Raw genomic sequence first — 13,438 nt, 5'->3', positions numbered from 1 at the left:
ACATTTTATTATTATAACTGCTTCTCGTAGGTAAACTACTGTATACACTGACCAGCCACTTTGTTGTGTGCAACTGTTCAGCTTCTCTTTAACATAAAAAAAAAAAAAACAACAACAACAACATTTGGCAACAACTCAAAAACAACCTGCAACCTGAAGTTCAAACCAAGCATCAGAAAGGGGAAGAAAGCTGATTTAGGCTACGTCCACACGTACCCGGGTATTTTTGAAAACGCAGATTTTTCTATGCGTTTGCACTTTTCGTCCACACGTAAACGGCGTTTTCGGTCACTGAAAACTGAGATTTTTAAAAACTCCGGCCAGGGTGGAGATTTTTGAAAATTCAGTTTTTGCGTTGACGTGTGGACGAGAAAAACAGAGAAAACGCAGCGTCAAAGGTGTGCGCCTTTTTTGACGTCACACTGTGTGCCACGTTATTGTTTCGGTGAAATGAATTTCTACAATACTATTACTGTTAATTGTACTCTCTGCAGTGTTTAAATGCTTACATATACACACACAGTTACTGTCCCTCCACACATATGACTCGGTTCTGCTTCTATGCCCCATCCTTGTTTACTATTTCCCACCGAGGCTTCTAGACTTCTGATTGGCCAACATTTCTACATGGTTAGGAATATATCGCCACCTGTTGCTTTGGCATGTTCCTAGCAGCGTTTTCCTTCATTTCTGCGTTTACGTGTGGACGGGATTATTTTTTAAAACGAAAACGGAAAATCTCAGTTTTCAAAATACCCGTGTACGTGTGGACGTAGCCTTAAACTTTAGACTTGGCATGGTTGTTGGTGCCAGGCAGAGTATTAGAAATCAGAGGGAAAATGCCAGACTACTACAAATAATTCGAGTTAGGACTCATTACAAGCAACACTTGTAATGAGTCATGTCTAATCTTGAAGCAGATAGGCCACACCAGGTGTCATTCCTGTCAAGACAGGAAAATGGGGCCATATTTGACATGAGCTCACTCAACTGGACAATAGGAGATTGGAAAAACACTGCCTGGTTTTGGTTTCTCTGCTCCAGTATTTAGATGGTGCAAACAACATAAAAGCATAGATCCATACAGCTTTGTATCAGTGACTATAATGGTATGGGAGGATATTTTCTTGTCAGACGTTGGTCTGCTCCTTGGTACCAATTGAGCCTTGTTTAAACACAGCGACCTACCTGAGTATTGTTGCAGACCATGTCAGTCCCTTAATTATCACAGTGTACCCATCTTCTGATGGCTGCTTCCATCAGAAGTCAGCCAGCAGTGCTGGTTTGACACCAGATCCCGGCCAGACCTGTCTGCTATGTGGGCAGTAGGATAATGTTTCATATCACAAAACTCACTTCATCTCAAACAGGTTTCTTGAGATGACAATGGTCAAAGTCATAAGATCTCAACCCAGTAGATAAGCTTTGATTCACATCATGGATGTGTAGCTGACAAATCTGCAGCAACTGAAGAATATTTCCAACACTTTGTTCTAGCTTTGTGCTAGCAAGGTGTACCTAATAATGTGCCCAGTGAGTGTAAAGGAAATTGATATTATCACATTCTGAATTGAGATGACTGTTGTTGAGATTTGGTGCTATATAAATTGAACTGAATTGAATATAATCACATTTTTGCCACTGAGATGGTATCTACACAAAATACAGTGGCCTATGTAAACATCACTCTATTTTGCAGTGTTAAATAAATATGCTACACATGTCAACAGTATAAGCAGGCTAATGTGGATAATGCAGACCCATCTTGTTAATGTCTGTGAGCCATGTGTGTTTAATCTGTGCCATGCATTAAATGAGGCTTTAGAGAACTGATAATTTAGAATATGATGCTAAAATACAATCAGGTTTCAGCAAAGAAACAAAGAAACCAAGTGCACATTGGTGGCCGAGATGAAGTAGCAGTCTCAGGCGAAGTTTAGGGTGTTCATGTTGTCTAACTCATCAAAAAGCTGTTTGGGTTTAGCTCAAGAAAATTGAAACATTAAAATAATGAAAATATAAACAATGAAATGCAGTAAATGTTTTCTAAGAAGAAAATACATCATGATCAGGAGATCAACTGTCTCAAAACAGACACCCCCAAAAATCAAACATTTTTCATTTCAAATCAGATGATTCAAGATTGTAATGCAAAAAAAGAATCACATTTTAACACAGATGAAAAAAATTACAGTTTAGTATATAGTGATTATAAGTAGTAAGTTCTTTGTTCTATTTCATCAGTAAAAGTCAGAACTTAGAGGTCTTTCCCTGCTGTTGTTTGAAGAGGGAACTGAATTTTGTCTCACAGCTGAGTCTTCTAATATTCAAATGGCCACACTGTTTTCTAACTCTGCCGGATCCATGTAGGTGTATGGCACTTCTAAACGCTTGTTTCTGGCTTTAATAACTAAACTTAAATCTTCAAGCTCCATCTGAAAATCCTTTAGTATTTTGCGAGGAATTTCCTCAATGAAATGCTCCTCCGGGTACTGGCCAAGAGGGACCTGATGAGAACAATGATACATTTAAGTTTTCTTCAACAAAATTCAATTAAAACAATTATTTGTTTTTATTCAAAATAGGCTCTTGGAATGATTGTATACAGTTGTAATGTGTTTACAAAAATTAAATTCAGACATAATTCCTGTCATTCTTAATGAAATCTTTGCTGCTTACAAAGTCACTGGACTGCTTGCTGAGTAACCACACGGTGGCCATGCCCTGAACTGTTACATTGACGTCAGGGAAGGTCGCCAACATTGTGGCCTCGCTTGTCGTCCCCTTTGTGGTCGGTGGCGGGAGTTGCAGGGAGATGGGAGTGTTGGGCATCCAGCCACCATAGTCATACTGCATTTGATCAAGAAGTAAAAGATAACTGATTAAAAAGTAAAATGATGGTGTAATAATGGCGTTTAATGTATAATTCCTTCTTTCTTTCTTTTTTTTATATTGGTGATATAGTACCTGTAGTTTTATGGTACTATTTATATAATTATTCACATTTTCTCTTTGCATGACCAGTTTAGTTTAACTTCACTGATTTTGGAAGAAATGCCTCAACAACTGCAGCTTGTCAGTACCATGACTGGGTATAAACAGAGTATGTTAGAGAGCCAGAGTTTCTCAGATGTAAATATACATAAATACAGTTTGGTTTTAGAGCAACACATGCTCTCATCCAGATGACATCTTTTTCAGAGAAGGACTTACATATTTCAGCAAGACAGTGCTGAACCCCATATTGCATCTATCACATCATAGTTTCATTATGGAAGAGTCTGGATGCTGAACTTGCCTTGCTGCAGACTAGACCATTCACCAGTTGAAAACATTTGATACATCATGAAATGAAGAACAGGATAAAGACCCAGGACTGTTGAGCAGCTAGAATCCTAAATGAGATGGATCATCATTGCTCTCCCAAAGGTCTCCTAGGTTCTCAGATGTTCATGCACTGTTGTTTAAAAAAAAAAAAGTGAAACTGTTTATACAAGGACTCACCTGTCCAGAGTTCACGGCTGCATGCTGGGCTGAGCAAGTGAAGATCACCATGGTGACAAACTTGACCAACTCAGTCACACAAGTAAATGTCTGAGGAATTCCTGTTGAGCAGAAAACACCCCCCAGCATCAATTGCATTGAGGTGAACAAACAAAAATTGGATTTATGTTTGGATTATAATTATATATACTGTTTATGATACACCCTCTGGTGCCCCTGGACACATCATCAGTGATGTAACATCTCAGTACTAAGGATCAATCAACTTTATCATAATAAGAACTGAACATTTCTTTGAAGCCAACCTGTTTCTGCTTGAGAAAAGAAACCATGTTCAAAAATGTCCAAAATCCACTTCTGAAGTTCAGAGTCCTGCTGGACTTCACTGTCACTCTTGTAGTAGTAGCCGAGCATTCCCTGCACAAACCTTTGAGAAATTGGATGAAATATGCTTTCATTATTTATTTCATTCATTTTACTTAGGGATGGTAGATATCTGTAAGTATTAGACACACCTTTCATTTTAAGAGAAGTACTAACACCTTCTGAGAAACTTTAATTTAAAAAATTGAACAATGTTTAACATTAGTCTGTACTTAAAGCTGAACTTAATATACTAATGTCTCATCTGAGTGCCTACAGGAACCACAGAACTTCCTGTGGTACTTGCTTAGCTTGATCACTCAACCATCCTACGCGGCGCCTCCTATTTTGACCTCGGGACTTCCAGGCCATACTCCGCACCGGCCACTTGATTATGGCGCTCCATGCCCCTGCCTGCTAGCATCTTGCAGTCTACTCTTATGTGCTGGATTATCTCAGGGGCATTTTTACACAGCATGCAACTGGGGTCTTGCCTGATGTGATAGACCCCAGCCTCTATGGAGCTTGTTCCTGTGCTGCCAAGATTAGTGTCTCTGTGTTGTCTTTCACTCCAGCTTTGTCCAGTCACTGGTAGGATTTCTGGATGTCAGCCACTTCCTCTATCTGCCTGTGGTACATTCCACCAGCAGATAGAGGAATGCCCCACAGGAAGTGGTGTGGGGCATTGAGTCATAGGCCTTTTGTAACCAATCCAGGCAGTGCACAGGTTGGTCAGCCTAGTCTTGCAGTTTTAAGCGACTGCTCTGTCTACCAGTAGCTGGTGTTTTGCTCTTCTGGTATTTCCATTTTCAGTGTCTCTCATCGACTAGAAGCTGGTTCATTTGTGCTGTCAGACACTCGTGGACTGCAGTCAGCTTCTTCAGCCAGTAGGCGTGAATCAAGTCAGGGCCTGGTGCTGTCCAACTCTTCATACTGGAGACCCTTTCTTGAATGACTCTATTCACGGAGATTGCTGTGGTCTGCTCTTAGATCCACTAGCCACTGAGCATTGATGCCATGGGTTGGGTTCTTCTCCCATATGCTCTTCCACTATTGCTCTGTTTCCAGCCTTGGTGCTGCTATTCTCATATTGTTCCCCTGCCATTAAGAGTACACCATGGCTGGTTCTGTGGAGAACAGCTGGTTTATTCTCCTGCTTTCTATCTCTTTGGTGTACCTCTTCAAGTTTGCCAAGGCTATGAGTCTTTGCTTGGCCGTAGCACCTTTTTCATTGCACCTTTCTGCAGCTCCGATAGTTGGCTAACCTCCCTCCGTGCTACCCTTATCTTGGCCTCTATTCTCCTTCTCCATGTAGGGCACTGCTCCTTGTGGCTGTTGAACTTGTAGCGAAGTATCTCACTGATCACTGTTGCCGTGGTGTAGATCAGCTGGTTAGTCTCAGTCTTGTCCATAGTGCAGCATTCACATCATCTAGTATACGGGTGTCAAACTCCAGGCCTCGAGGGCAGGTGTCCTACAGGTTTTAGATATCACGCATGTGAATCGAATGATTAGTTCATAACCAGACCTCTGGAGAACTTCAAGACATTTTGAGGAGGTAATTTATCCATTTAAATCAGCTGTGATGGATCAAGGACACATATAAAACCTGCAGGACACCGGCCCTTGAGGCCTGGGGTTCGACACCCCTGATCTAGTAGATCTTCTGAGGGTACTTCACATAGTCTTAGTAACCAGCCATGAAGGATCCAGGTTTCCAGCTTTGCCATGATCTTATCTCTCAGGTCAGTTCCTCTCGTGCTCAATGATCCTTCTTCCATCGCACTTGGGGCCCCCACCCAATCTCAGGTGGAGGTGATGATATCTCCCCCTTGACCTGTCATCCTAGCTTCCCCTTGCCGTAGCATTTGTGTTGTACCTCGTCAATCTCTAGCTGTCTGAGCAGTTCCATCTTCTGAATGTTGGAAAACATTCCCCAAGTTGTTTCGCCATCAATCTGGATGCTGGGTATCGAAGATTCCATAGGTCCCTCATCCTAGTCACGTAACCCTTCCACTGGGGTTACTTGCTTAGTAGCATTCCAACAGCGCCTGTTTTCATCTCTTTCTTGTGTGTTAATTTTGTGTTCATTTTTTCAATGATCTTTTATTGGGAAACCAAATTGAAAAAATAATGTTCCCGGTCCTGGGCCAACTCCCAGAATCCGGGAGGAGGCCCAGGGGCAGACCCAAGACACGCAGGAGAGATTATATCTCTTGGCTGGCCTGGGAACACCTTGGTGTTCCCCCAGACAAGCTGGAGGAGGTAGCTGGGGAGAGGGAGGTCTGGGCTTCTCTGCTTAGGATGCTGCCCCCGCGACCCGGCCCCCGATAAGCGGAAGACGATGGATGGATGGAAAACAGAATTGTAAAATGACATAAATAAAATAAAAATAATAAACTAACAAATAATAAAATATTATTGTTATAACAGAACTGCAGCAGCTTGGTGGCGTCATTAAGAGGGCAAAACTACCATACCTGTGGATGATATCCCAAACCTTTAGGCCATCATCCCTGTAGTAGAAGTTTGGCACAGCTTCTAGGCCACGTTCAGCAATGTCATCTGGCATACAGAGGGAGCTGTAGGTCATTGAGGACACTGACCTCTTCAGGATTGTAAACATGCCCTCTCCACCTGATGATGCAAACTAGAGAATGGGTAGCTCACAGTTAGAGACAAATGTTGTACATGACACTGAAAAAGAAACAGTTATTTAGGTAAAGGTCTAGTGAGTGTGCTGTTCTTTGCATACCTGAGTGAAAGCGCCAATCTCAGAAATGAGAAGGCGTCGAGCTAAGAAGTTGATCTGCAGAGTGTAGCGTGTGTGAAGTTTGAGGAGCTGAGGGAAAGAGGGAACTCTGTTAGTGCTAGATTGGGGCAAAACTTTGGCATTTATTATGCTGAGATACGCTGTTGCACAATCAAATGTCCTTTGTGGACACATTGATAAACTCAAATGCTTTCAACGTTATTTAAAATTATTTACAAACCAAAACACTGAGTTTCAGCAAACGTCAGTTACCTTGTACAGAGGATGCACCATGGGCACGTTGCGCAGCAGTGACACTGCAAAAACCTCAGCCAGCAAGTGCGTGCGCAGAAGGTGAGCATTGAGCTGATGGTGATTGAAATCTGCACTTCTTACAAAAATCTTGGCGATCAACCAGTCGTACTCAGAATCAGTAGGAAGAAAGATCGGATTGTCATCTGATGGAGTCTGCTTCAGCTATACAAGGACAGGGTCAAGTGATAAGTCAAATTATTAGTTATTTTTAATATCCGTCTTTCTTCTACAGCATGTCTTTTGTCCTTCTCCCTCTCCCCTCACTCCCAACTTGTCGTGGGAGGTGGCTTCTGACAGAGGTTTCTTCCTGTTAAAAAGGGAGTTTTCCTTTCCAGTTGCCAAAGTGCTTGCTCACAAAGAATTGCCTGATTATTGGGATTTTCCTCTCATATTTACCATAGAAAATATATATATTTTGCTATGTAAATAAAGCGCATCTGAACTGAATTACCTGAATAGCAATCGGCATTAGTTTATTATCAGGAGGTTTGTGGAGCAGGACGAGAGGAGCCATCAAATACTGCTTCTTCCCATTGATGGTGTTTGCTTTCACTCCATCCAGAAGCTTGTAGTCACACAGGAATATGTTCCCTTTCTGTTTGAAAGTTCAGGTTATTTCAGCAGTGTGTATATTCAGTGAATGTGTAAGTGCATTTATTGCAATGACCAAGTAGCTGATTTAAGAAACATTTCTTTCTCCTTTTTTTGTGTCTTTCTACAGTCACCTTCATTTCATCTGCAAGGTCGCAACGACTGCGGGGAAAGACCATGTCATCAGTGACAGGGAAGTTACTGGGCAGGGTTGTACAACACTGGATCAAAATGGGGTTGACACCATTTAGAAACTGGTAGCCAAAGAAAGCATCTTCTTTCCAGTGTTCCTGAACATATTCTGCAAAAAGAAAAAGAATATGTTCCTTTTTTAAACTAGCCTACAAATTTTGCTACATTTCTAACTTTGTGTCAGAAGTTCAGTGTCTGAGAGTCTTGATTATGTGAAATGTATAAAAAGTCATAAGCTCTCTCTAGTGAGCTTTATTAGATATTGAAACCATATTCTACTTGTTAGATCACCTGTCATAAGATAAAATGAGACTTTATATTCTCAGTTTTAAACATCAATCAATAGCTATAAACATATATAATATATATGTTTTTGCAGAACAGACTGTATAATGTTCTTATTATTCAGGAAAATCGACTATGTATACTGATATAGTAATACTTCAAAGGTAACAGTTAAGTACATATTATTATGCACAAAGTATAAGTACTCGATACTCCAACTATGATGTTAGTTACCTGATATTTCAGTCTTTTTGCAGCAAAACACTCGATTGATGCTGTCAATATTATCCCACTTCTCCTTACGGTTATCCAGTCCCTTCAGCTTCAGCTCAGTCAGTCTGAAACAGAAGAGCACATTCATCTTATTTCTTTATTATATTTAACATAGTTATAGTTTTGATAGGTAAAGAGAAAAAAAAGAACTTCACCCTGTGGAAGCAGTGTAGACAAACTCTGTAGTTTTGGTGAAGGAGAACTGAACCTCTGATGGCAGAAAAATTGGGTTTTGTGCCTTCAAGGAGTGAGGTATTCCCTCTGCATATGCATCCCAGCTGAGAAAAAGAAATTGCAGTTTCAATTCACAAAACATAATATATGAATAATATAGTTTACAATGCATTTAGCAGACAAACAATATATTGTAATGCTTAATTTTAAGGTTAAATATCATTAGTATTAGGATATTCAGCTATAACTGGACAGCATTTGTATTCTACTTTCAGGAGCTGTAAGGCCAAAATATGTATAAGCTCTGAATTCTCACCGATAGTCTTCCTCTCGCTGCTGAATCTCTTGCTGCCGACTGTACCTGCCAAGATGATGGTTGTCTTCAAAGACTCTCAGAGCTAATTAAGAAAAAATGGTTTCAAGTTGTTCTTGTAAATATGGTATATACTGTATTAGGAAACTGCTTCAGCCTCATTACAACCTTTGTTTTACATCTGCAATGGTTTGAACAAGATTTAAGATGAGCACAGTTTCCCAAACCTTTTCCATCTTTGAAGCGGTGCACCTTGCTATCAGCAATCCAGCGGTAGACGGGAAAGCTGTAGATGTCTCCTTCAGGGGATTTCACTTCCACCTTGGCACAAAACCAATCATCTTCTGGGAACAGTGGGAGAGACTGTTTGTCTAACTCTATCAGCACAAGATTTCCAAGGGAAGTGGAGCAGGACACCTTAAACTTTGATACCTAAAGAAATGACATAGCAATTTGTGCTGAGCTGTAACACTCGAGCATACAATTCCTCTTATAATTTACTGTGGTCCATGAAGTGAACTGTTTGCTTTGACCATCTTCATGGTGATAGATTTCAACTTTACATAAATCACAGTTAATAATTCCCTTATTTCCCTAAAAGTTTGCATGTATAATGTCATATAGGGAACCTGAAAAAATCATGGAGGTGGCCATCCCAGACTTACAGCTCCTCTGACGAAGGATGAAGCCCCTTTCAAGCCCATGAGCCACTTGCGATCACTCTCCCCATCTGTGCCCACCAGCTTAATGTAGACATTGTTGAGAGTAGTGGAATTAAGGCGATCACCAGTGAATACGGTCACTTTATACTGCACCATTTTTCAAATCCTGGTAGGGGGAGAATTATAATCACTCTTAGCACTGATTTGGAAATGTAAGCAGTTAAAATTGTGACATCACAATTAAAAGAATTTGAAGACATTATCTAAATGCCTTTTTTGACCCACAATTTCTGACTGAAATCCTGTGAAAATATCTCTTACCTTTGTAAATGAGACGAGGAAGTTTCTTAGAATAACTGTTCTGTCAGAACTTGCCCCTACAATTTCTTTTTATTTACTCAGTTTAGTGGGAGTGTCCAGTCAGTTGCATCAATCATGTATTGCGATGAAATGCCAGATAAGGTTATCCAAATAACCTATAAACTGCACCACTCTTTTTATTGAGCTGTCAAAGCCCTTGACACTGCTGATTTGTCATTTTCCTAGAGGTTATTGGAACTAGGCCTTTCAGATGAAGGCTGGTTTACTAATTACCTTTCTGACTGCAAGCAGTGCGCACAGTTTAACGGTCTCTCTTTGAGGTTTTAAAGTGTCACTAATGGAGTGATCTGTCTTACATTATTTGATATTAATGTTAAGGCAAAAGCTAAATATATTTTATCATTTATATGTAGATGACACAATTATTTTTGTGCTCATACCACCAACATGGTTTTCCAACAATTACAATTAGCTTTTGATGAGCTCGGGCTCATTTTAAATGGAAAGAAGTCATAGTGGTTCAAGTACACAGAGTATGGCAGAGTATGGGCAGTATTTCCCTCTACTGTACCTTTTCAAGGTTTTTCTATTGAAACTCATAAAAAACTCTTTACTCCTCCTTGACGATGGTGATATAGTTTCCATGAATAACCCTGCTCCTTCTCTCTATCTCTTGGACTCTCTTTATCGTGGGGCATTTACGATCTAGAAGTGGCTGTAAACCTTTAAGACCGCTGCACTTTACAATCTCTAGCTGATTTGTCTTCATTGGAATCACAAAGGATGTTCCCTCACTCTATATGACTATTCACTGGGATTGTATCTATAAATTAATGGCTGACTTATACCACTTTATCTTTAAATCTATTTCTGGTTTATACAGTTGTTGTCAGATTACATATTCAGTTATAGTCTGTGGTCTCAAATTTTTTTTACACTCACAATTCCGTCAGTTCATACAGAAGGATTTGCAGCTCTTTCACTTGATTTTGTTTGCAGAGTTTAAAAGATGTGTAAGCGATTTTGTGAATTCCTCAATGGGAACTTGTTCTTGATTTTAATATCATTTTTATAATTTTATAAACGGACAGTTTTCGCTATTTGATTCTGTTGTTCTGATTCTGATGTTTCTTTTTTATTGCTTCTACTTTATTGCTTGAATTTTATTATGCCTATCTGAAAAAGTGTCTGTGAAGGTTCTCAGCCATCCAGGTCATCGTAGTCAAAGGAGCTTGCAAAGAAAAGCGTCTGGACTTCTTTAAGTTGCTTGAAGATGTTTCACCTCTCATCCGAGAAGCTTCTTCAGTTCTAAGGTCAAATGGTGGAGAGTCCCAGATATAAACCTAGTGGGAGTATCCCCCCACAGAGGGACAAAAGGACCCCCTGATGATCCTCTAATCGCCTGAGCAAAGGTGTGAAACTGGGTGTGGGTCCCAATCAGCCAGAGTTTCGGGTGAACTCTTTGTGAAACCTGGCCCCACCTCATCATGCGAATTCCTGAGGTCAGATGGCCCAGGATGTGAGTGGGCATTAAGGCATCTGGGGAGGGATCTCAAAACTGGATTATAGATGGCAGAGAGTTGGTGTCGTAAACCACCGCCTCTGTTCAAAGATGGTCGCTCACAGTGGACATAGATGGCTTCTTTCACTCCTCTTTCAAACCATCTGTCCTCTCTGTCCAAAATGTGAACATTGGCATCCTCGAAGGAGTGTCCTTTATCCTTAAGATGCAGATGGACTGCTGAGTTTTGTCCTGTGGAGGTGGCTCTTCTATGTTTTGCCATGCGCTTGTCTCTCCAATGTAGAGGTCTGGGCATTCCTGTACAGTGCAGCGAGGAATGTCCCTCTGTGGGGGGAAACTCCCACTAGGTTTAAATCTGGGACTCCCCACCATTTGACCTTAGAACTGAAGAAGCTTCTCGGATGAGAGGTGAAACGTCTTCAAGCAACTTAAAGAAGTCCAGACACTTTTCTTTGCAAGCTCCTTTGACTATCTGAAAAAGGTTTCTCTAGTAAACAAACAATGAGTGTTAATAGGATAACCTGTTTAAATACAGGTTAAAAAAATATTTAGGTCAGTGGTGATTTCTTGCACATGACGATGGCAAGGTGCACTTTTGTTCTTATTATACCAAGATTACTACACTCCTCAGTGACAATAATACCCATGAAGCCCTAAGGAGAGATCCCACAAACAACTACAAAAAGAAAGTCGTCAGTTGGGTTCGACAACTTGAAAAGGAAATGCCATTGTCCCCATTGAACTTCTGCAGGGAGCCACCATATTATTGACACTAGCTCTTTCGCAATGTCAAATACCTTGTTTTTGCACACATTTTTAAAAGTTATTTCCAACTTTACATAAAAATGCCTCAGCCAATGCCTCAGGTGTTGTTGGGGTTTTTTTGTACAACTATTTAAAACTATTTACAGAATAATCAGCTATCATGCATTCAATACAATTCAATTCTACTTATATAGAACCACATCACAACAGCAGTTGCATCGAGGCACTTTATATTGTAAGGAAAAGACCCCAAAAATAATACAGATAATACATTTGCCTTATCATTGTCTCTTCTCTGCAGAGGAATCCTGCGTGCTCTGAATGAGTTACAAACTGTTTTCCCCTGTAGCTCAGGATCTGTAGCTCACAATTCCCATTGTTGGCATTATTGAATTTTGCTTCAGTCTATATAAATGCAGTGTCAGTGCACCAGTGCTGCATATTGAGTCTACCCAAAAAAAAAACTATTGTTGATTGTTGTGATGAGTTCCGGTGAATTTGGTTTCACTTAATTCATTTAGCTTACTCATCAGTTGAAAGAAATAAGTACAGCATGGAAAAGTCTTCGAAACATTCAGAGTCATTATTCACAACTCTGTGTTGAGGTCTTTTAGTAAAGCTACAGTAAAAAGTAGACATGAAATATTTGAATGCCTTGAAGTAAAATGCCACTTAGATAAAACTTATAATAAATGCACTTAGGTTTTGTCACAGCGGGACTGAACAGACTCACATGCAGGCTCTAGGTCTTGAAAGCACAAGAGTCTTTATTACGATACACCAGGTGATTATTTACAAAAGCGAGGGGAAAGCCGGGCTCCGGGGGTCCACACACAAACGGGAAAGACGCCGAAAGTCACACACACACACTCCGTCCACTCACGCTCCTCTTCACACTCCAATCACTCAGGTAACACAGGGGTTGGTCCAGGGAATCTGTACACAGAGACACGAAGGGATTATAAGGCAAATCGCTGTGAAAACACTCTAGAAGTAACTCTAGAAGTAACGGTTACACTGACAAGGGTCGGCAACGGTCCAGCGTTGAGAAACACAGAGCTGCGATCTTATAAAAGAGCTGGAACACTCGTGATGAGCCACAGGTGCGTGATTGCGACCAGGTGCGTGGGCCAAGGGCAGGAGCCCACAGGTGAGCTCCGCCCAGGCAGAGGGAGGAGGGAAAGAGGGGGAGGGAGAGAGCAGGAACAAAAGAAGAATATAAAAACATTATGTAGCCATGCTGAGCCGACCGGGTAGGCACAGGGACCCTGACAGGTTTGGCCTTTTTGTTCAGGTTTGATCTATAAATGAGTTTGAAGCTTTGGTACATTTGTCTGAGGCTGGGATGTCTACATGACTGATTCAACAGCTTTCACAATTTTATAAACTGAACTAAAACTAGTTTT

At 40.7% G+C, this 13,438-nt stretch overlaps 1 protein-coding gene across 1 annotated transcript; it reads right to left on the bottom strand.

The window, feature by feature from the left end:
* Nucleotides 1-2,327: 2,327 nt before the first annotated feature.
* Nucleotides 2,328-9,583, bottom strand: LOC146630446 (hydroperoxide isomerase ALOXE3-like). Its single transcript, XM_085355855.1, has 14 exons — nucleotides 9,428-9,583; nucleotides 8,990-9,194; nucleotides 8,766-8,847; nucleotides 8,431-8,553; nucleotides 8,237-8,340; nucleotides 7,660-7,826; nucleotides 7,386-7,529; nucleotides 6,893-7,096; nucleotides 6,623-6,709; nucleotides 6,348-6,517; nucleotides 3,810-3,931; nucleotides 3,505-3,605; nucleotides 2,680-2,850; nucleotides 2,328-2,507 (listed from the first exon to the last, which is right to left on the bottom strand). The coding sequence occupies exons 1-14, from the start codon at nucleotides 9,578-9,580 to the stop codon at nucleotides 2,328-2,330; spliced, it is 2,013 nt and encodes a 670-aa protein (XP_085211981.1). The 5' UTR covers nucleotides 9,581-9,583.
* Nucleotides 9,584-13,438: the final 3,855 nt, after the last annotated feature.

Source organism: Diplotaxodon limnothrissa, linkage group LG6 (assembly GCF_057381915.1).
Source record: "Diplotaxodon limnothrissa isolate DT_005_m linkage group LG6, D_limnothrissa_male_GT1.1, whole genome shotgun sequence".
Lineage (NCBI taxonomy): Eukaryota > Metazoa > Chordata > Actinopteri > Cichliformes > Cichlidae > Diplotaxodon > Diplotaxodon limnothrissa.
Note: the sequence above shows the minus strand (reverse complement) of the source record. Positions and strands in the feature narration are given on the sequence as shown.